General features: G+C 39.3%; 2 protein-coding genes across 4 annotated transcripts; both read left to right on the forward strand.

The window, feature by feature from the left end:
• Positions 1 to 3,579: 3,579 nt before the first annotated feature.
• Positions 3,580 to 8,949, forward strand: lpar4 (lysophosphatidic acid receptor 4). Of its 2 annotated transcripts, XM_027004904.3 has the most exons (3): positions 3,613 to 3,718; positions 4,749 to 4,781; positions 7,395 to 8,949. In XM_027004904.3, the coding sequence occupies exon 3, from the start codon at positions 7,583 to 7,585 to the stop codon at positions 8,642 to 8,644; it is 1,062 nt and encodes a 353-aa protein (XP_026860705.1). In that variant the 5' UTR covers positions 3,613 to 3,718; positions 4,749 to 4,781; positions 7,395 to 7,582; the 3' UTR covers positions 8,645 to 8,949. The 2 variants fall into 2 exon arrangements, with proteins under 2 accessions (XP_026860706.1, XP_026860705.1); XM_027004905.3 differs by lacking the exon at positions 4,749 to 4,781 and having other exon boundaries at positions 3,580 to 3,718.
• Positions 3,619 to 19,557, forward strand: p2ry10 (P2Y receptor family member 10). 2 transcript variants are annotated; one of them, XM_081698939.1, is made up of 4 exons: positions 3,619 to 3,718; positions 4,749 to 4,781; positions 17,930 to 18,150; positions 18,338 to 19,557. In XM_081698939.1, the coding sequence occupies exons 3-4, from the start codon at positions 17,975 to 17,977 to the stop codon at positions 19,173 to 19,175; spliced, it is 1,014 nt and encodes a 337-aa protein (XP_081555065.1). In that variant the 5' UTR covers positions 3,619 to 3,718; positions 4,749 to 4,781; positions 17,930 to 17,974; the 3' UTR covers positions 19,176 to 19,557. The 2 variants fall into 2 exon arrangements, with proteins under 2 accessions (XP_081555065.1, XP_026860707.1); XM_027004906.3 differs by lacking the exons at positions 3,619 to 3,718; positions 4,749 to 4,781 and adding an exon at positions 9,176 to 14,670.
• The last annotated feature ends 1,274 nt before the right edge of the window (positions 19,558 to 20,831 follow it).

The following is a 20,831-nucleotide window of genomic DNA, read 5'->3' on the forward strand; positions in this document are numbered from 1 at the left end:
ATCCATTCTTTGGGCAAAGGTTTGCAAATACATGGCCCTTGTTTTTATTCATAATCCATTAAATCCAAATAATTTCCAACAGCTGAATGGTGCTTGTCTCCCTGCAAAATGGTTGTTTGAAGAGAGAAGGAACACAAGTGCTTGTATTATGAAATGATACTCAGCTAATGCAACTCCAGCAAAAAGCCACCGGTGAACCCGTGTACAGGGCCTGATGTGTTCACCCTGAACAGACTCTGTCTGTTCCACCCTCCCTTGGTCACTGAAATGCATAGGAATTTCTGTCTTTTGGGGAGGGGTAAGGGCGAATTTGAAAAGGATTAGCTCCTTAAATCCAGCGTTTTGTGGTCTGACAAAAACAAGATTCCCAAGGGTAATATATAAAGCGTTTATCGCCTACGGGTGACCTAGTAGAGGAATGGTGGCGTGGGGCATGGGCTTCCTCCTTCTGTGGGTCCTCCAAAGGGAGTTCATTTGCCAAATAGCAACTGCCTCAGAATGCTTCCACAAGTAAAAGAAACTGGGCTTTCACTACTTGCTTTGGGTCCTTATATCAATCTTATGACATCTGGAGGCAGCTGTAGATCCCCTAAACCTGAAGGGCTTGAAAGAAGAATGTTCAGTCACTGAAATAAGGTGGACACATGAAAGAAATGCTTTTACATGATAATTTATAAAGATGAGACTCAAACAAAGTGTAACACCTTTTTTTCTCTCAATCAAAAGCAAAAAACTAATTGGCATAATGTAACAACTGACCAAAATGCTACTTTCTTGTGCTCTCATATTACCAGGGTTAATCTGATCCAAGCTAAATACTTGGAGGTTGAAGAGGGATTTGAACATGTGACTTACATGACCATGCCAAGGCCTGCTGATATCAGTCTGCTGAGAACCAGTGCCTCTGGACCCATCCAGCCCAACTACATCAGTATAAACATGGTCAATTTTGAGGAATGCTAGATTATTCCTAGGCAGTGTCGCTGCAGGTGGGCTAGGACTTGTTTACCTGGCATAAGGCCTCCCCATAGGTAAAGATCTGAAGATCAGTATAGTTCTATAATTTTCCTATTTACCAAGTGTAACCTAAACTGAACAGATGCAGTGAAACTGTGCACCTATTTATGATGCTATTACTACATAAGTGAGAAAAGACTATAAGCAAAAATTAAATATGCTTGTTAGACAGATTTTCTGAAAAAATATAGATTTTGTCACATAGATTTACCTCACCTGCAGACTCTATAAAACTGCTCAATTTTGTCAGGCAAATGTTTTATGAGCTAATTCAATGTGGTGAAATGTACCTCTCTCAGTCAGCAGACAGAGTCCTTAATGGTATAGATAAAAATAAAACACAAGCAGTGAAGTGATTTATAGCAGGGTGATAAGATACTCCCTGGCTATAGATAAATTTGCACAGACGCAGGCTGGAGCTATAGGGTTCTCAGGGGTTTATGTGACGTGTTTACAGACAAGGCCACTGTAGATGCAGTGCCAAACATACAAACCAACCAAGCTAAGATTAATGGGATTTAATGACATCAGTGATTAAAATTACGCTTTGGGAAATAATGCACTGTTATCGAATTAACAGAGATTTTGTTTTGTTGTGGTCCATGTTCATGAAATTAGGATGATTTTGCATGGTAGGACTAAGGGCTAAAATCTTAAGTCTGTGTTGTTTTGTACAGCACATGCGAACAAACCTAATTCTCTTATTGGTTTTGTGTATGCACAGTATGATTCGTGTGATCAAATACTGTGCATCTAAAAAGGTTAAAAAACCCTGGTAGAGGGGCTACAGTGATACAACATGAAAAAACCCACACATATTTTTAACAAATTTATTTCAGAAATGGGGATTTTGAACCTGAGAAGGGAGCATCATGTGTTACATCACCAAGAACCTTCATATAGGACCAGATAATTGACACATCTGAGTGTCAGCTGTGAATTATGTTGGCTGTCTACCAATAGGTGGAGATACAGGGATGACAGGCCAACCCTGACCTGATGATTTCATGTCTGAACTAAATTCCTCTAGAGTGAACACTTTTTCTTACTGAATGATGTGAGCTCACTTTTGCTAGAAATCATTTCACCATTTATTATTCCATTTATTATTTTGAAGCACACAAACACCTGAAAGCATATGTGCTTGAACAATAACTCTAGCAGTCAATGCCCAATGCCAGTTTCAATGCTTCCACTGGACTTTACTTGGAAACAAGCTGCATTTGAAATTCAGCCTTTTGGCTAAATTATACATAGTAGCCTATAGAAGTCTTATCAATGTACTGTCTATTAAATAAGACAATAAAAAGAAGTATTTGAAACACATCATATATCCACTTTAGAAACATACACAATAGTGTCTCTAAACCTCTAAAAAGCCTGTTCTTTCTGAGTGAGAAGACTGGTTGAATTGGAAAATGAGTGAATAATAAGTGGCTGCATGTGACTGGTAGAGTGGCTGTTGCTTGAAACAACATGACAGAGGACAGCAGTGACGGAAGGCTGTTTTCAGAACATGCTGGAGGTACATGGAGAGCAGGATGTCCTGTGCTCTCCATCACCATTGTCCAGTATACTGCTTGCCTGGGACCTAGGCCCAAGGTCAATATCCCCTTTGTCACACTGAGCCCCCACTACATATATACACACACAGATGCGTGCACACACACACATCTTACGCAAAGATGCACTTATACTCAACATGCTCAGAAATACAGTATATACAAACATTTACATACATGCACACAGATGTATGTGCAATCATACAGACACACACACATACACACACAAAGATACATTCATAGACCTTTGATGGTCACCATAGATTGTAAACAAAATCATCCTGTGTTAGGTTACATGAATTACACTCAAATATCAAATAGGGCATTGATTTAATGTGAGTTCAATCATATATTTTCGGGACAGTTTCTCAGATCAATATTAAACCTTGCCTGATCGAGGCTCAAAATAATGTTGAATGTCTTGAACTGTTTTTGGAAAATGACAAGAATATCAAGTGTCTAGACTATGAATTGTGGCTTGCACAAAAAAATAAATTTACAAAACAATTGCTGACAGAATAAACAGAGCTCGTCCTTATTATTAATATATCATCCTTATTATGTCTCCTCAAATAAACAATGGAAGGAATTGTATTTCTGTGGATTAAAGGCAATTACAGTCTTTTAAAAAAATGCTTATTCCGTCAGTTATTGATTTGTAATGTGAGGAGTGATGACGACCGATTCGGACCCCCCCCCCCCCCCAGCACCTTCCCTCGCGCCCCTCCTCTCCAGCCACCGAAGTCCTATTGTCTCGTTTCCTGTGGCCGCTCGACTTGTCGGTTTGAGTATGCTCCTCAGATTAACTACAGGACACCGTTATATAGCTCTGAACTAACGGTTTCCCAATCTCTCAGGTTGGTTAAGCCTTTTTAGTAAGGGTGAAAGACCAGACTTCGACATAGCCTTTCGTTTGTTTTTTTCGGCATCGTGCGTTCGTTGAACAGCTCAGATCGCGTGGAGGTTTAAATTAACTTGTTGATGTTTTCTCACGAATTCACATCTTTTGAGAACTTTGCGGACGAGTGTCAAGGAAAGGGATTAAAGCATCTTGCAGATTCTCGATTTAAATTCCCGAGTCAGTCGTATGACAGGGACTTTGAATCAATGCGTAAGGGAAATACAATGAAAGAACTGAGGTAAGTAGCTAGTTACACTGAGTCCCTACTTGACAAAGGTAGCTATAGTTACCGCTATAGTTCGACAAAATGAAAAAGAGCATCACTCACTTACCCCCCCCCCCCCCTTTTATGTCAGTAGCTACCTTACTAATTTTATCATGGGCGTGATTTTTTAGTTAACAGATGAAAATGAACCTCACTAAACTGAATCTTACCGAAGTCGTGGAGAAACGTAGACTATATGTGACAGTAAATAAAGAGATGAGAAAGAGTTTTGGTTCACTCTAAGGAAATTCAGTTTTCTTACAGTGTCATTCCCCTACATCCTCTTCTGACACATTTAGGTCCAGGTTGTTTATAGGGTAGAGAATAGTATATAGGTGTCAAAAATAAAGACATTCATTTTATTTGTTAAAAGACATTAATACTTTAAGCAAAATAACCAAATATGCTTTATAAAATGTGAGAACTCTATTAACACTGGTAATTAGTAAATCCACATTATAAAACATGTCTGTCTAAATAGTCTTTAAAATGATAAATTGCAAAATACAAATTGATAGCCATGTTTTTGATTGTGAGTGAAGATAAAAATTAGTTTACCAATATTAACACACTCAAAACAGGGTCTCAAGAATAAATCTATTGCTACTATTTGTCCATCACACTGCTGCTCACTTACCTCTCAGTATCCAACAGTGACCAGTTTGCTGTTACAGGTTTCTGTTTCATGAATTTAAGTACTTTATATGATAAATATTTGGCAGTGCTGAAGAGTAAAATAGCCTAGATAACCTTTCTGGGGATTATATGATTACAGTGATTACAATTTAGACTATTTCAAAATATGGTATGGATCTTTCCTCAACATATTTTCATGTATCAAAAACCTGCATTTGTATGTTGGAAGCAATATTCACTGTAGCTTGTGCAGACTGAAGATAAATGTCCTCATATATAGATTCTACTGAACTAAAGCACTGTCTAACTTACTTTTATGTGATGAGACTGAGCTAATGCTAATTTTCAATACTCTTACCTTAAACAGATACCTCTTTGGATCCACCAACACTTTGAACAGGTTGGACTTCAATGTTTCTTTTGCAAATTGTGCCCTTTGAATGAGGAGACACATGTAACAGGAAATGGAGGAAAAAGCATTCTTTACAACATTCAGATTAAACAGTTTCTGATGGCACATAGGTCTACAATACCTTTTACTACATTTTATTTGTTTGCTAACTTTCTAATGAAATTCAAAGTAATACACATACTTGTAGCCTGTGCTGAATGTTTTCATTTTGAACTACCATTCATTATTTTTGGATCTGTTCTTTAAATATATCAATCAATACATAAACATATTTTAAAAACTAAAATTAAGGAATAACATTAGCATTATTAAAGTATGCAAAAGATTACATTATGAAATACATTTTTTGGAACTTCAGTAGTCATTACATGATTGCATATTTCCAGTCATCTACCAAACACTGCTTCTGAGATTGGTGTACTCTTAGGTGAATATTATGAAGGAATGAACTGGATAAGTTTATAATTCACATCACGGATATGGAAACAAATTTTGTTGTAGTGGCATTGCTACTAAAGGCACTTGCAGGTTACACCTAGGTGACGTCATGAAATCATTTCAGGCAGAGTTTACTTTATCCAGGAGCAAACTGTCAAATGGCCTTGGAAGCCTGAGCCTGCCAAGGAAGGGCCCAGGGGCCAGCCGGAGCGTGGGCCGCACCAGCACACTGGCCGTATTGTGAGCCTGACGTCTAGGAGCGCACCACACAGTGTGGGCATTGTGAGGGCCCTGTGAATACGCAGGGAAGATGTCATATTGCGGCTGGCTGCCGCAGAGCATGATGGACCAGCGGCGCTTGCTGGTGCTGGAGGGGGAGAGCACGGTCTCCGTAGACTGGTGGAGAGTGGGCTGTGCCAGCCTGACAGACAAGGGGTTTTCCTCAGCTCCCACCACCAGTGTGCTTAGTCAGAAAGTTGTGGATGGCCAATGAAGCAGTCAGGAAGGTTGATGGTGTGTTCAATGATCAATGCACTGTTACTGTCTTGGCCAGCCAGTTAGCCCATTGAGACAGTTGGTAGCAGCTGTTAGCATTGAGCTTAAAGGCTTGGATTGTTGACCTCTCATAAGGTCAGCCTTGAAGACATAAAACCTTGTAACAGACATGCACAAATGAGAAAATTCTGGAACAGTATTAACAATATCATTTATATTTATATCTGTTTGCCAGTGCTACTTTTGATAATAATTCAGTTTATTCATTTTAAATGTAAATATGGACATCAACATAATTAAAAAAATGTATTAGATAATGTAGAAAAATTAGATAATGTAGAAAAACTATATATGTTCAGCTCAGGTCTTCAGTTGTAGGAGTATTAAACTATATTCTTTACAGAGCCATAAGCCTCACTGCTTTTTCAGAACACCACCGACGCATCAGTCAAAATAATTAAAGTATCAAAGGACTGTTAAAATTGTTCATTTCATTCATTTAACAGAGATTGTAGACACTAATTCTGACTTTATTTCTTTAAGTGTAGTGAAAATCACCTAAAAGTTGGATGACAAAAACCTAACCATGTGCCATTTATATAGATGTAACATAGTAATATTAGTGATTTACACATTATGTAATTAACAGAATCTTGATATAATAAGTCAAAAGCAGCAAAGGAGTAACAGAGTTACTCATCATCTTTCAGGATACCTCACAGCCATGCAGACCATATTCTGTGCTCTGCTTTCATAACAGGTGTAAGAGCATGGGAGGGTCAAAATAGAGGCTTTGAAGAGGTAGGCCAGATCAGACAAAATGCGACAGAGAAAGATGCTAAATAACTCAGACTTTCAGGAAGGGAAATTTTGGCCTAGTTGATAGGGCTGATCCCTTCATATGTTAAGCAATAGATTCATCATTAACCACTATCCACTGACATTGTTATACCAGTAGTATATAATATAATGGCTAATATAATTCTGTAAAACCAACATTGTTAGTGTAGGTTAGTTTTAAATGTAAAGTGTAGTTTTATCCACTAAGTTCATTGAATAGTATATACCTTACAAAGGTTGTTCTAATAAACAAGTATGCACTAAGATAATAAGGTCCAAAGTCGGTCTCAGAAATTAGAAACAAGGTTCATGTCTTTGCTTTTCAGATTCATATTTACTGACCACAAAAGTGGAATTTGTTTTCACTGCTGTCGGTATCAGCAAGGTTCCAGCATTCAAAATCAATATGAGGATAAAGTATAGTACAGTACATTACAAAAACCATCAGTGCAGAACTGTATGCATAGTTATTATTGCTCAGATAATAGTTAATTAAAATACAATATAAATACATAACATAGTGGGTAGAATAAACAGCATATAACCTAACTGATGTAGGTTTATATACTGACTTGAAATGTGGCTCTGTTGACAAGTTTGTAAAAAAAAAAAAAAAAAACCTACAGGAGAGGCAAAAATCTGTTCAAAGTACAGGAGGTTGAAGGGCAAGAAAGTAGAATTATGGAGCAGAGATTCTGGGTGAAAGGTAACACTGGTCCTAGAGATCGGTAAAGCAGGTGTGTCAGAACCCCTGCCAGAGGTGCTCAATATTCATCTCTTCTGCTAAATTTGTCCTTTTTGCTGCCCACATCCCCTGCCCTCCCACAGGAAAGAGAAATTGGCTGGATCCATGCACTGAAGAAGATGAAAGCTGTGCCTGCTTTTGTACTCCAGGCCCAAAGCATTTGGAGCACATTTCGATGATGGGCCAAGCGGTGTGCTGTGACTGTAACTCCTTTTGACACCTGTGAATTTACAGGGAGTGGAAATCCTACCACTGCCTACGTGTTGCCACAATGGCGAGTCTGGTGCTCAACGAGACTGGGCTGGAGGACTGTGGCATTGATGACTCCTTTAAGTACAGCCTATATGTCGTAGTGTACAGTATCGCATTTGTGGTGGGCCTTGTCACCAACTGTGCCTCGCTCTTCGTCTTCTGCTGCCGAATGAAAATGCACAATGAGACAACTCTCTTCATGACCAACTTGGCGCTCTCGGACTTGATATTTGTATTCGCCCTGCCATTTAAGATCTATTACAACATCAGACGCCACTGGCCGTTCGGTGATACCCTCTGCAAGATCTCCGGCGGAGCCTTCATCACAAACATCTATGGCAGCATGTTCTTCCTCACTTGCATCAGTGTTGACCGCTTCCTGGCCATTGTTCATCCGTTTCGCTCACGCTCTATCCGCACCCGACGCAACGCTGCCATCGTGTGTGCATTGATCTGGCTGCTGATCCTAGGTGGAGGCATGTCGGTTACCTTCTTCTCTGCCACCAACCGCAGCAAAAGCACAACCACTTGCTTCGAGAGCTTCTCGCAGAAGACGTGGAAGACGTACCTATCCAAGATCACCATCTTCATTGAGGTAGTGGGCTTCCTCATCCCGTTGATCATCAACCTGGCCTGCTCCTCCATGGTACTACGGACACTACGTAGGCCTGCCACGCTCTGCCAGATTGGCACCAATAAGGAGCGCGTGCTACGCATGATCGTGGTGCATCTGGCCATCTTCATCATATGCTTCGTCCCCTATAACTCCGTCCTTTTTGTCTATGCCATGGTGCGCACTCAAGCCCTGGCCAGCTGCTGGCTCGAACGGCTGGCACGCACCCTCTACCCCATCACGCTCTGTGTGGCTGCCTTCAACTGCTGCTTTGACCCAGTGGTCTACTACTTTACCTCGGAGTCATTTCAGAAGTCTCTGACTACTGGGAAGTGCCAAGGAAAGCAGGAGAACACACTGCGCAGTGAGGCACCTGGCTCCAGCAAAGAGAACACCTACACAGAAACAGTAGAAGGAATCTCAGCATCCAGCAATGGAAAAGAACAGGTCACGGAAACTCACTTTTGAGTAGCACCAAGAGGGATCACAACACGAGTGCATGGGAATCTCAGGCAAATTCAAGAGGAGCTATGTGAAGGTCTTTAATGGGGTCTTTACTCCATGCTTAGTCAAAGGAAATAATTGGAATTCAGACACTTCAGAAATTGGAATTCAGACAATTGGAATTCAGACACAAAACATGGAATCTTTTATGCCCAAGAGGCTTATGATAACTATCTTATATTTCATTTGACTGTACAGGTCAGGTCCTACACTGGTTAAAGTGCCCCATTGTATGGGAGTAACAAACACTGATTAAAATGATTTTTTTATTTTTTATTTTTTTTTAGATAAAAAACCCATCAGTAAAGGCTGCACTGTGTTTGGGTAATGTTCCAGCTGGGGTATAGATTTTGTCTTATGTTCTAGTAAATAAATAAATAAATAAATAAATAAATAATAAATATAATATATATATATATATATATATATATATATATATATATATATATATATATATATATATATATATATATATATATATATATATAAAGCACATCCTAAATTAACAGTTAGAAATCTAAACATTTGTTACTGAACCATATTAACAGTTTCAATTTCTTTTGCACTGAATTGCAGGAAATGTTCTTATTTTTATACAGTGATAAATGTACATGTATGAAAGTGCCAAGTTTAAAGAACTATCCTAAGAAAACAGCACTTTTACATGAATTTTGTGTTTGAATGTCTGCTTTTATTATAGCCCTAGCTCCAAAGGCTCCAAAGGCAATAATCATGACCTAAAGAAATAACCTGTAATATATTTATTAATTTAGAACAAAAATCCTTGATTTTACAGCAGCTAATCTAAGATTTAATACCACAACTGCAGACGGTGTCTACAGTTGACTGACATATCAGTCATCAACATTCAGGCCTGTCCCAGGCCTAGGAAACCCCTATCTGTGCTCAAGAGCTTGGTGAAAACATATGGGTATAAGGGTCCACTCACAAAGGCGACTTAGAGAGTCATGGGCAAAGCGCAGAGCCTGCGCTCTCTGACTCATGCAGCAGTTTGTTGCAGATGTAATATGCTATGTCTTGTGCAGAGGAAAAGGAAAAAGTGTTGAAGTCCAGTGTTTCCCTGGTCGAGTGTTTATTGTGACTACAGCAATAGGTCATTGTTTCCCTCTGAATGAGGAGGCTCTGGCTTAATCAGGTTCAGATCCTGAGAGCTGCCCTAATGCGCTTAAACATGTTGTTATTGGGCCTGGCACATTTCCTCTATTGGTTTAGTGAGCAGAGTCCAAATGAGACTTTTGGCTGTTATGGAGCCAGAGCCCCAGCTGTGGCTTTGGGCAGTGCCAGAGTCAGACACTATCGGCAAGAGCATTGGAGACTGATTGCCCAAACTGTGACCTCTCTGTACATGGCTGTGTATCGGCTAACTGGTGTTATGAAAAGGAAAATTCTGTTTAATGAAGACCAGTGCCCTACAGAAGACAGGAGCGACAAACTCCATCCATTACTCCAGCAGTAATGGACATGATGTCTGTATGCAGAGTAACCTGATAAAAACTCGGCTTTTCTTCACATGATTGGCAGGGACATCTGCGTGGAGGAGTTTGTGCATTATAACTGAAGTGCATTGCAAAAGCACCGTAGAGCACTACACAGGCTAGATGTAGAAATGTGAATGTAGAGGGGGATGTTGAACAGCAGCTGTATGGAAAGAAGCAGCCAGAGTGACACGATGGCAGCAGTGGTCTAGAGTTCTGAGAATATGTGGGGTACACACAGGAAGAGGAAGTCAAGGGAAGGACAGGTGATCCAGGCTTTCTGCTGGAAGGGTTGCAAAGACCAAGGGACAAAAGATTTAGGTCTGGAGTTCACAATGAGATACATAAAGTCCTTTATGTCTCCTAAGTCCAGTTGTTTTTGATAAATTAAATAGGTCTGTTCTATATGTTCAGTTCACTTTAATTGATTTTATACAGCACTTTTCCAGGGGTTTCCATAACACACCTTATATAGTATCTCCTGCCTGTACAGTAGTCCATGTTTGTTTCTGATTTTACAACATGTTTTTGTACAGTGCTTACCAATTTTCTGTGGCTGAAATTCAGAAATTTCTTAAACAGCATTACAGCTGCTCAACAAGTACTGATTCTTAGTAGAATAAAAATTGTGAGGTAAATTGAAATAATGTTAGTTTCTAATCAGCATCATTTTGCCAGGTACTAGATTTCACTGTGCTCATTCCAGGGCTACAGGATTGGTTCACTCCCCTTTGTTTACTTGTTTCTTTTAATCATACTTTTTGTTTATAGCACTAAAATCAGGTAGGCAGCAAAGTCAGGCAGGGAATAATTTTAGGAGTATCTTTAAAATTTGTTCTGAATCTGAAGGTGAATATGAATGTTCATACAGCTAGTTTGAATAAGCCAACCCTGCAAAATTCTAAGATAACAGCTTGTATGACTGCTAATGGAGAATGCCCCCTGAAAAGACTATGGAAAACTGAAAATAAACATATTAGGGCTCCTTTGATTGGAGATCACTTTGAAGCCAAGTATTTCCTGCAGCTGATACACAGTGATTGCTTTCTGCTTCTGGCCATCCTCACACTCATTTGGTTCTCAGCAATGCCCTTACCAAATTCACGTTCAACTGTCAAACCTGTATAGTTCCTTGCTGCCCTCTAGTGCCATGTAATTGCTAATAAGAAAAATACCTGTAACACCAATGACCAGTAGGTGGTGTTGTTTACCTTCAGTCGTTGTTTTATGCTCCACCGTCAAAGGATAGAATATGTTCAGTCTGGACAATATTCTGAACTACTTATTTATTCTGATCGATTCTGTCCCCAATCTTAGCAGGCTGTTCGTGTCAATCTACATTTAATTTGCTTAATTCATTAGATAGTGAACATTGGACATTTATGAAATATTTAATCTGTATAAATCTAACATAAACAGCCTGCTCACATTAAGTGAAATCTTAGACAAAAAAAAGTTGAATGAACCAGCTGTCTTGTTGCACAAAGACAGCTCTAGAGAATAGCCCTCAGTATTATTAACAGTTACACCACATATTAACTTTCACCGCATAAACGCAACAAAATGCAACAAGGGTATTGTGGTAAACAGTAAAAATCCTTTAAAGAAATATTCCTTTATGTATGTACATAACTATACATAAAAATGTATATTTAATGTATATTTAGCAAAGTGTAGAAACACTGACCAAATTTGTAATTGAGTGATGTTCATAGGAAGAAAAACACCCACACACATAACCACAAAACAGGACAGGGTGGGACTCTCAGTAGAACTAGTGATCTTAATGCTGCAGCATTGGTTTCTAATGTTCTTAATGACAACTCCTAGAGACTGATAGGGCTGATAGATCTACTTGGAAGGCATAGTCACACACAACCTACTAAAAGAGCTTGGTGCTGTTTTAAGGAATGCATATGAAGGTTTAGAGGAAATAGAACAAACAGCATATTTTCTGGGGTTTGCTGAGTGCCACTATTATTTGGCTTTAAAGCATCAGAACAGTCCCCTTAACAGGCTACTTCAGGATATTGTGAAGGATATTGTGTACAAGGAAATGGTTAATAATTCAAATTATAGCATTTATTGTTGCCTATAAACCAATTATATAATAATCATTACTAATAAATTATTAAGTCACTATTTATTAGGGCCTGTTATTATAAATTGTAACTAAAACATTCATCTACAGTACAGGAGTTCTCCATCACTAGTTGAATAAAAAATGTTTTGTTGCAGCATGACTATATACATAACCTACAGTTGAACTGAACTTTTGTCTAGTTCCTTTTTTACTGAAGTCACGTGACATGCACAACGGATTTTAGATTTGTAGAGATTGCCTTTTTAACCAGGTTGTTACAAAGTTCCATGTTTTTGTTCTCTACTAACAGTTGCACAAATGAAAGCAAAAGCAACCATTTTCACATGCACACCAGTGTGCTGAATGCTAAAAGAAAAGGAAAGGTGCTAGGTCCCAGAAATATCCAGCATGCAACACACCACATGAAACAAGGCTATTCATAACCACCCCACTACACCTGCTACACACACACATGCACACACACAAACACATACACCACACACCATTCTCACACCTGTTACAGAGATTCCATGACCAAGACATGAAAACAGAAAGAGGGGACCTGAATCTCTTTGTTTCACCTTCTGTTGTATTTAGTACTCATTTCATTGTAGAAACCCAAGTGTTCATGCAAATAGCATACTCTTCCAGTCAACAGATTATGTGGATGTAACTCAATATATTAAATACACAGACATGATCATTAGAACTTCTTGGTAATAATAATAACAATACTACTACTACTACTACTACTACTAATACTAATAATAATAACAATAATAATAATAATGTTTAAATTATATATCACAACATTGACACATTCAGCAAATTAATTAACAACTACGAATAGGAAGAGATGTTATGAGAAATGTTGAGAAAAGAGGTGTTTTAAGTTGTGATTTGAAAGTGTGAAGAGCAGAGATTGAGAGATTGAATTAGAGTGCTGCATAATTTTAGGGCCATGACACCAAAGGATCTGCCTCCTACACAGACCAATCTAAACTTGGGGATGGAAAGGTGACCAAAGTGTACAGGTGGGGCAGTATGAGTATAGTAGTTCAGCTAGGTAGGGAGGTGCAAATACTGCAGAGCTTTGAATGTAAGGGAGGATTTTATCTGTATTATACATTAAAATGAGCCAAAGCAATATCTATTCCAAGTGACTTTGTGGTGTGGCTGCTCATAAAGATGCAGGAGTCTCTGCACCATAAGCAAGCACTGTTGCTGTATAAATTCATCACTTTTTGGTTAGAGCTTACCCTTTTTATAAACTTATATTTCCAGCAGGATAACACATCATGTAACAAAGCATGTACTGTTCTGTGAATATGACTGACTTCAGTGTATTGCCCTGCAATCACACAGTCATCTGACTTCCTCTCTGAAACCAAAGGAAAAATTTCTAATAGTTTCCAGTAGTCTATTTTTTTATTGGTCTAACACAGTATGACACACCCAGATGATTGGCATAGCTATATCATCAAACTTTGACTTATCTAAGTGCATTAGGTGCTTTCGGAACTGTGGCCATTGTATGTGAATTGTCATCCTGGCAGGAACTATAAGGTCTGGGACTGGTAAATAGGTCTTATCAGGAAAAATATTTGTGGCTAAACCTTCCTGGCCAAAACTAAACAAAAAAGATTCTGGGATTCAGCTTAAATGTATGCACACGTGACATGTTCTGTCCTGCTTGTTTCACATCTTACTTCTTTAGAAAAAGCTGCCAAAATGCTGCAAGCCATCTCCCAGACCAGAAAAAAACTATTCGTACACCTCACCTTCCTGGGTTTGGTTCTAGTTTACAGCAGTGCTTTAACCATGTAAGAAGGAGATTTACCACATCTGAACACATCTTACCACATCTGATATGAATGCATTAGCAACCAGTCCTGCGACTGTGCAGTCAAAGCTAAGCGCTGCTCCGAAGCCATATGCTGAGGAACAGCACAGGGTCAAAGCATTAGACAAGCTCTGCAAACCTACTGGTAGATATATGGACTAAGCGTTTTTAACTTCAGATGGTCCATGTGACCATACAAAGGGCAGAGTTGAGTCTGTCTGAATGTGCTTGTAGGCTTCTCATCTGTCGCGTGGCTGGGGGCCATGGCATGTGCTCCAGTAGGACAAGTTCATATACTCGGCACATAGAGCTGCACTTTCAGCCCATTTTTCACCATAGGGTGGCGTAACGTGCACAGCTAGTTCTCACCTCATTTGAGAGAAGAACAGCTCTGCAGCAAATGATTTCAGTTCAGATAAGATGCAACTTCCTCCTGACACAAGTAAGGTGGTATGGGGGAGGGGAGAGGGTGAGAAATCGGCGGCAATTTAGTGAAAACAGCTCAGCTTTTGACACAGCCTACATGGGAAGCCACGAGTGCGGAGCCTGCACTCCCCATCCCCGCCAGGTAGGGCTTTCCAGAGCACATACAGTTACAAAGCTACAGGCAAGGTGTAAGTTGCATGTCTGGTATGTGTTTGTTGTGGAACATTGAACAGCTTTTGCCTGCTAAACTGACTATCCTGTCTAGGGTAAAATAAGCTTGGAAAGAACTATTATTCTTTTGTTGTTTGACTTTTTTTGTACTGAAGGTGAAATCCAGAACATGTATGCAAATGTAGATATGACGCTTTAGTTCACAAAGAGAGTAAGTTTAAATCTTGTTTACTGCAGTAGACAACGTATTGATTGACTGGCTGAAAATGGTATTGCACAGATAAAATCAAGGCAAAATGGTGGAAATTTCATGAGAAGCATGAAAAAACCCAAAGAAAACAAATACTTATACTTTGTTCTAGTACCTGTAGGTATGCATTTATCTTACTGTGAAGAATTTCAAAAGAACACATTTATTACAAAGGTACATGTTTCGTAATTGTGTAGATATACTTAAATAACAATATACTATGTGCCACATAGACAAATGACATATGACAGACAAAATATAAGTTTATACCAGCCCTGCAAAAGCTCGGTTTGGGGTGGTCTTACTTGGAAGTCCACTACTGACAAATAATCTGAAGATTTCCATATAGAATATATGTCCATCAAAAACAAATGGAGCAAATGTTCAAACAAAAATAAGTCTTATTCTGATGTCAAATGACAGAGTGAAAATCTGAAAAATATTCTGAATCTATTTGCATAAGGGCAGATAATAAAGGTAAAACCAATTGTTACTTGCGTCTTCATTTAAAACAAGGATGGCACATATTCCACTGAGGAAGTAGCTCTCACACTTCCTTCCATCAACCATATTGTTTGAAGGCATCTCACCAACCCAACATTTCCAACACTTGTCTGCTCTTCCATTTTATTTTATTCTCTCCCCTGCACTCATGCCTGGCCTCTGTTTAACTATGCAAATGCTCTCACCCCTCCTCACAAAGAGAAATACAGGAAGGGATGTGGCACTTATGAACCATGTGTAGGGTCTTAATTAAATGTCTGGAACACTTGGTTTTCCTTGGTACTGCAGATAAAAGAACTGCCTTGTTGATTCCAAACCACATCACTGTTGTCATCACTGAAGCAATTCAACTTAACTAAAAATTTCAGATGTAAGCACAATACATCATTCATGGTAGTGGAGATAACACAGGCATGCAGTCCTCTGTACGTATTTTAATTAGATTTTGTATTGTTTAAACATTTGGGAGATATGATGTTTTGGGAGTGCAATCTCTGAATATGTGAATGTGTTGTCTGTGGAGGGTGGGATTCTGGGGGAAAAAAATTATAACTGGAAAGATTAGTTGGCATGAACAATCTAATATCCAAAGCCTTTTTCCAAACTATAGCTTATTATAGTGTCATGAACTCACATGCGTTGTAGACTTCAGACTTTAGGATGTTTTCTCCTAAATGTTATAGCAAACGTTTGCCAAACATGTTTGTTTTTGTGTATGTGATTCTAAGATATGTCCTACTTCCTGGTTGCCTATGTAAACCAACTATACACAGTCTGTTTTTGACAGCTGACTCATAAAGATCTATTGGTTTTGTTTTTTTTTAATTCAGCATCTTCCACTGAATTCACCAAGTAAGCAGCAAAACATTCTATTGTGGTCTAGAAATATTCTTCTAGTCACTTCGGTGTCTGTCTTGCAACATAAGGTATCTGTAGATTCTCCTGGCTTTAGCACATTACAACTCACCATTAAATGAAAAACCACTTTCAGTTATCCACTACCAAGATCAAAACTATCTACAGTCTTAATCTGTGTTCTTTTACAATTGACAGAAAACATGATCTGTTTAGGAGATGACAGGGTTTACTTAACATTCTCCCAATGCACCAGGTTTTGCTTATATGCTGATGTTTGTTAAACTGTAAAGTGTAATTTGTTTTTGTTTTATTAAGCACAGAACCAAATGCAGGCTTAGATACAATCAATGTTGGATAGCCATTGAATGCATACCTCAGGTCATTAGCTGCCTACGAACCCCCTCCCCACCCTCATCCAGTTTGTGTTGGAGAAGTGCCTCAAACAAAATATTTATTATTATTATTATTTGGACAATTTACACTATCAAGGAAGTCCTACAAAGTATGTCAGTAATGCCAACATTTGCTATACAGTCCCTTCATCCACTCAGCCAGAGGTTTACATTTAAAGGGTTTTAGCATGAAAGAGTATATTCGTTTTAAAAGAACCTGTTTTCTAATTATAGACAGGTCACACTTTCACATCATATTTTCTGTAAGTTTAGCTACAGTGGATTCCTTGGCAGAATAAATCACTTTCTAATTGCACAACGGCACCTTGTAACAAAAGGATGAATGCCAGTGCACGCCTTCACTGCATATCAAAACTGCACTCTATGTGCCTCCTTAAAGCATGGGCACAGGAAGTCAAAGATGATACTCCTGTCTGTGCAGAACAAAATGGTACTCCTATGTCACACAATTTGGATTAAAAACATAAACAGTCAACATTAAGCAGAAGTAGTGTGTATCCTCTTTTTTAGAATTCTAGTGTTTGTGTTCCCATAATTTTTGATGCGGGTAAATTCTGGAACAAAGCACTGTTGCAGATAATTGTAATGTACAATTCTGAGCCTATAAAGTGCATAAAACCACTTACTATCTTTACACGTTCTTTGGCTGCCAGTTCAGATGCTGGAACTCAAGATTCTGACTTCAGTACCATATTCCTCTAGTGAACTGCATGCTTTTTTATGTGAAATGTTTAAGTTTTAAGATTTTAAGTAAATATTAGGCTGGATAAAGAGGCAGATATTTTCTAGAAATATACAGAATTACAGACAACTATAAAATTATCTCATTGTGGGAAAATTTAGTTACATAAATAACATAGACATACCATTTTGGATGTTGCTATGATTCCTTATGGTTTGACACCTCTGCCACAAGGTTCAACAGATGAAGAAATGTGGTATGAACTGTCCAATTTTCTTTTGACTAAACGTTTGACTAACCATTTTGCAACACAATTATCCAATGGTCTCTTCTTTTTAAAAAACTCCACAGCTTCATGTATGTCCTTTTTAGCTTTTTGTAGCCCTTACTACTTCTGATGCTGATGAGAGGTTTGTATCAACACAAAAGTTAGAAAACATCCTAAGGAAGCACTGCCACCTGCACAAATCACACAGTCTGTCGGTATGGTATCAAATATCGTCTTTGTGTTTTCACATCCCAGCCACCACTCCTGACCAGCCACGATAAATGACGCAACTGTACAGCCATGACCTTATCAAACATCACATGTGGGGTCCCCAATAGCACCGTCAACTGCTCCTACAATATGAGTGCCTGGGAAGAGAGCATGGACAAGCTCTACACCTACTTCTACCTGCTTATCTTCATCCCGGGCTTGCTAGGCAACAGCGTCGGTCTTTGGGTCCTGTGGCGATTTATAAGGTCAGTATCCCCACTGCAGCTCTGTATATATGCACTGCCCACACACTGCTGAAATGACTGGAAGCCTGCGTAGGTAGACTGAGAACATTCTGGCCTGCAATGCCTTAGATGCAGTTCTTTCTCTAGCGTGGTTCGAAAGTGATTTGAATGTTAACTGATGTAATCCTGTCACTCCTTTGGTTTGCAGCAAAAAGACCAAAGCCATCATCTTCATGATCAACCTAGCCATGGCTGATCTGGCTCACGTGCTGTCCCTGCCTCTACGCATCTACTACTACTTCACCCATGAGTGGCATTTTGGAAAGGGCCTGTGCTTGTTCTGCTTCTACCTGAAGTTTCTTAACATGTACGCGAGCATTGCCTTCCTGGTGTGCATCAGCATCCAGCGCTGCACCTTCCTCATGCACCCCTTCTGTGCCAAGCGCTGGAAGCGGCGCTACGACGTACGCATCAGCGCCATTGTGTGGCTGATGGTGGGCCTCTGCTGCTCGCCTTTCATCCTGATGAGAAACAACACATGCGGGGTGCAGCAAAATACCATATCCTGCTTCAAGGACTTGCCCACACGCAAAGTGAACCTGTCCATGGCCATCACCATAATGACATTTGGGGAGCTCCTGGGTTTTGTTGGCCCACTGGTCATCATCGGGTTCTGCTCGTACTTCATCATGCGCTCGCTGTGGCGCAGCTTGCAGGCGGGCCACTCAGTCAACGACAAAAAGCGCGCCCTGCGCCTGGTGCTAGCATGCACGGGTGTCTTCTTTATATGCTTCGTGCCATACCACATAAACTTCCTGCTGTACATGATGGTCTCGCAGGACATCATCACCCAGTGTCCAGTGCGGGAGGCGGTTAAGAAGTTCCACCCCATATCCCTCTGCTTGGCCAGCATGAACTGCTGCCTCAATCCACTCATCTACTATTTCCTGACCACAGAGTTCCAGCAGCAGCTGAGCCGACAGGGCAGCTCTGTGCTGAGGGGGCGGCTAATGAGCCTGGAGAGCACATCCTCCTACAAAGAATAAGCTTTACACAGCTCAACATAGCACTGCCAGCATGTGTCAATATCCAGCCCTAGGCTTTTTTGATGCACCTCTTCAGAGCTAAAACTAATGAATCATTATGAAATGTGTCAAGTGAAGTTAACTTGAATGCTTTACGGTATTGAAAAATGAAGCACCTGATGTAGGGAACTGTATTTTTAAAGTATACACCTGTAATATAGTATTTCTCCATATGTATAGACTGTGCGAATAAAAAAGTATGTTAGAGGAAAAGCACAGGATCAGAGTCAAATGAGAAGAGCTAAATCAGTATGCCTGCCTTGAGCTTTGCATCTAAATACATAACTGGGAAAGGTTAGTGTTCAGATGTATGACTTCGTTTTAAATAAAAAAATAAAATGTACTGCAGACCAGCTTATATACACTTAACCCCAATAGAATCTGCACTTTATATGTTACAGCCAAAAGTTGTACTAAAATAACAACTTAAAGGGTGTTTTGATAGAGAATCATGCAAAACTGAAGCTAAAATGTATAAAAGGGAGCTAGTGACAGCAGTTCTCATATAGTTCTTAAGTATTATTAGGCCTGGACTCAATATGTTGTAGCATATATTAATATAACCAGCACTAAGTAGTGTCATATTTGCTAAATGAGTAAAAGCATCCAGTGTTAACTATATGAGTTGTAAATAAACCCCAGAACAACAGAAGACCATGGATAATGTCGTTGTTCTCTGGGACTGTGTGTAACTATGTTTTCATTTCGCCAGAGAAACAAACAAGAGTTTCATTTGAATAGCGTTCAATAGTGACATCAGTGTAAAAAAAATAAAAAAATAAAAAAAATAAATTAAAAAAAAAATCCCTTTTCAGATGTGAACTTTCCATTTTAATACATTGTTCGTTCCTATTAAGAGTAATATGGGTAAACTTCGCCAGTGACTGATAGAGTCTCTGGTTCTCGATGCGTAAAATCGAGGAACTGTACGAACTAGGAGCAGTGCTGAGACGTGTAACCCAAGGTGGCTTCAGTCCTCATTACAGCTACATGCCTGACGATTTTAAGGTTGGTAAGGTAGACATTTTAGTGATAGCAACAGCTGCTAGACTAGTCGGTAGTAGCCGCTGAATACTTGCCAAGCCTTGAGGGTGGCGGTTCAACTGAAGCCGTCTATTCACAAACATACGCGGGAGCACTTTTGGAAACCTCCCCTCAGAGGACATAATGCATTATCGCCTGATGTGGTTACTCCATCACCACATAGTAAAACAACATGTTTTTTTAAACACCAGCAGGTATTTAAAACAACGTTATTTAAACACCTGCTGGTGTTTGTCAATACGGTGTACAAATGTGAGCAAGCTTGACATAGTAATTTCATACTACTAAAATTGTTACACACTACTTGCATTTCAAAATAACATCACAATATTTGACACTGAATACTATTATGTGACAGAGCTAAAAGATTTGCAAGGTGACATGACGTTTTGAGCTAACGCAAAGTATTCCATGCTTCAAATGTCAAACCGCGGTAGATTTGGTACGCCAAATTTAGCTAGCGTTAGAGCAGTGCATCCTGTAAGCTGGTGGATATGCACCTTATTTTTAAACACTAAAATATACACTTTCTGTTTCATTTAAGTCGGTACTCCTGAAAACAGTTATATGCAA

The sequence above is a fragment of the Electrophorus electricus genome, chromosome 16, assembly GCF_041902795.1.
Source record: "Electrophorus electricus isolate QZ-2024a chromosome 16, ASM4190279v1, whole genome shotgun sequence".
Lineage (NCBI taxonomy): Eukaryota > Metazoa > Chordata > Actinopteri > Gymnotiformes > Gymnotidae > Electrophorus > Electrophorus electricus.